This window comes from Sinocyclocheilus anshuiensis, unplaced genomic scaffold (genome assembly GCF_001515605.1).
Source record: "Sinocyclocheilus anshuiensis isolate Anshui unplaced genomic scaffold, SAMN03320099.WGS_v1.1 scaffold436, whole genome shotgun sequence".
Classification (NCBI taxonomy): domain Eukaryota; kingdom Metazoa; phylum Chordata; class Actinopteri; order Cypriniformes; family Cyprinidae; genus Sinocyclocheilus; species Sinocyclocheilus anshuiensis.
Genome location: NW_015560618.1, coordinates 2,255,596 through 2,258,067, shown reverse-complemented (window position 1 = coordinate 2,258,067; position 2,472 = coordinate 2,255,596). Strand labels below are relative to the sequence as shown.

Here is a 2,472-nt window from a genome sequence, read left to right as displayed (position 1 = left end):
TTTATTTTTTTTTTTTTTTTTGCAAAGTTAACCAGCCATTTCTGAGTGAAAATTGTTTCTACACCAAATTAAAATAGTTTGTTGTGAGGAAATTATATTTCAAAAAGTTGTGGATATTCATTAGCCAAAAGGTGTAGGATCCCTGGTGCTGATCATTTAGATGGTTACATTGAAAAGCACTCACCCACTGATCAGATGTGTTTGATATTTACAAGTCACTTCAATTAACTTATTAGACAAAGACAATAATTGCTTTTGTCACTCTCTCCAGGTAACAGAGACCAGGACAGGCCCTTTGGGCTGCAGTAACTATGACAACCTCGACTCTGTCAGCTCCGTTCTGGTTCACAGCCACGAGAACAAAGTTCAGTTGCAAGGTAAAGAAGTACACAATCCCACACTTCCTCTCAAAACACTTCCTCTCGTCCTGACGCTGATTCTAAAGTGTTTTCCAGAGGTCGTGCTTGTGTGATGAGCCGTGGTATAGCTACATGATCAAAGCCTTGATGCCGCCGTTGTCTAATTAGCCTGCTAATTATACACAAATCTTGAATGTTGATAGTTGACTGTGCTTGCTAATGAGATTAAAGGATTTAGCAACTGACAAGAATAAAGCCGTACTGGAAAAGTGGAGGCATGTGTGGTCTACCTCACACTTCCGTCTTTCTCCTTCCAGGACTTCAGGCTATCCTGCCTAGTTATTTAAGAAGCAACTTTGTTCAGGCGGCCTTAGGCTACATAGGCTGCAATGCTGAAGGCCAATTTGTGTGCAAAGACAATGACTGCTGGTGCCAGTGCGGTAAGGAGTTTCCCCAGTGTAACTGCCCGGAGGCTGATATCCGTTCCCAGGAAAACTACCTGGAGAGCATGAGGGAGGCCTGGAGGCAGGAGAACCAGGAATTTCAGGACTCAGGTGCCAAAACTTCTTGTGTTTCTCTTTTTCTCATGGGACATTATCGTCCCCATTAGGCTGCTAGCTTGCTTAACTAACCTAACCAGCAAGACTTGGTCAACCAACTTAAATGTGTCCATTTTCTTATGTAAGGGGTTTATTTTGCAATATTGACCAGCTGACTGTACATTATTCTGTTTATTGCATATCTAAAAGTGTTGTTATTGTTAACTACTAAAATATTATAAAATCTTTCATTTTTAATAATAAAATAACCAAAAATATTAGAGGAAAAAATTTAAACGAAGAGTAGAAATGTTGCTTTGGCAAAAATAAAATACATTTAAGTAAATTTAAGTTACTGAAAATTATTTACAAATTAATCATTCATATAATGAAAATAATTTAAAAGCTAAACATAAACGGGTTAAGAATTACAACAGCACAAACAAAAACAACTAAAAATGAAACTGAAATTAAAATGAAAACAAAATAGAAGAACTAAAGCTAATTTAAAATATTAATAATAATATTATAACAGTATATAAATAATACTAAAATAGCACTGATGGCTACTCACGAAAATAAATAAATATTGATTTTATTGATGTTGAATTATTTATAAATGTAAATATTTATATGAATTATTTGTCAATTATACATTTATTTTTCTATCATTTCACCTGTTATCTTTAGGTTCGCTAGGAAAAACGTAATTTGTTACAATGCACAATCGGCCTACACTAAAATAAATACATAAATAAACAAACAAACAGTTGTAGAAACAATTTACTCAACTATTGCTAGTAATTTCACAAACAATTACAAAAACAGCAAGCAGCACATTTAATTAAACGTGAAATTTGTACTGTAAATTTTTTTTATTGATTTTCAACTTCGAAAAGTATTTTTTGCAGTGTAGCAACAAGACAAACAATATATTACAGTAGCCTTCTGAGGTCATTTTCACTATTGTCGATAATTGAGACGCAAGATGGCGCCGTTTGTACGAAACTAAAGAGAGCTAGTTGGTTTCATGATCTGTATGACCATATTGACCAATCAAAATCAAGTATTCCAGAAGCCATGTAATAAACAATAATAATGTAAAAAGTACTGTTAATCGCAGATTACATGTGGCAATTATACGATCAGCTCACACCCGAAATTACTTTCTCACACAAACTCACGGACACAGAATGTCAACAAACAACATGAAGGAAGAGCTTGTAGGTGATTTGGAAGAGAAAATAATCGGGAAAAGAGTCAAATAATGGTGCGTTCAAGTCATATCGGATAGATCGTATTTACGAGTTGAACGCACATGAACGCCACCACAAAGTCGTTATTACGAGTGGGAAACTCGAAATTTTCTTTAAACCCCGAGTTTCCGAGTTGGGGGCGTGTCAATGAGAAACATGGCGGAATCGATGGATGCAACGTCTGTAGTTGACGGTAAATTTTTGTTTAAATTGATAGTTTAGTTGTCCTATAAACTTAAATTGGTCATGTTCTTGTTACGCAGCTGAAATCCAAGTAAAAAAAAATGCAGACCCTGTTGTATTTTCTTGTAATTTATT

General features: G+C 35.0%; 1 protein-coding gene across 2 annotated transcripts in view; it reads left to right on the top strand.

The window, feature by feature from the left end:
- The window catches only part of LOC107681713 (BMP/retinoic acid-inducible neural-specific protein 3-like), a 25,708-nt gene that overhangs the window by 18,184 nt on the left and 5,052 nt on the right, over positions 1–2,472 (top strand). For both annotated transcript variants that reach the window (XM_016478028.1, XM_016478029.1), the window contains 2 exons: positions 272–377; positions 677–913. In XM_016478028.1, the coding sequence (XP_016333514.1) occupies positions 272–377; positions 677–913 (343 nt within the window). The remainder of the gene's footprint in view (positions 1–271; positions 378–676; positions 914–2,472) is intronic.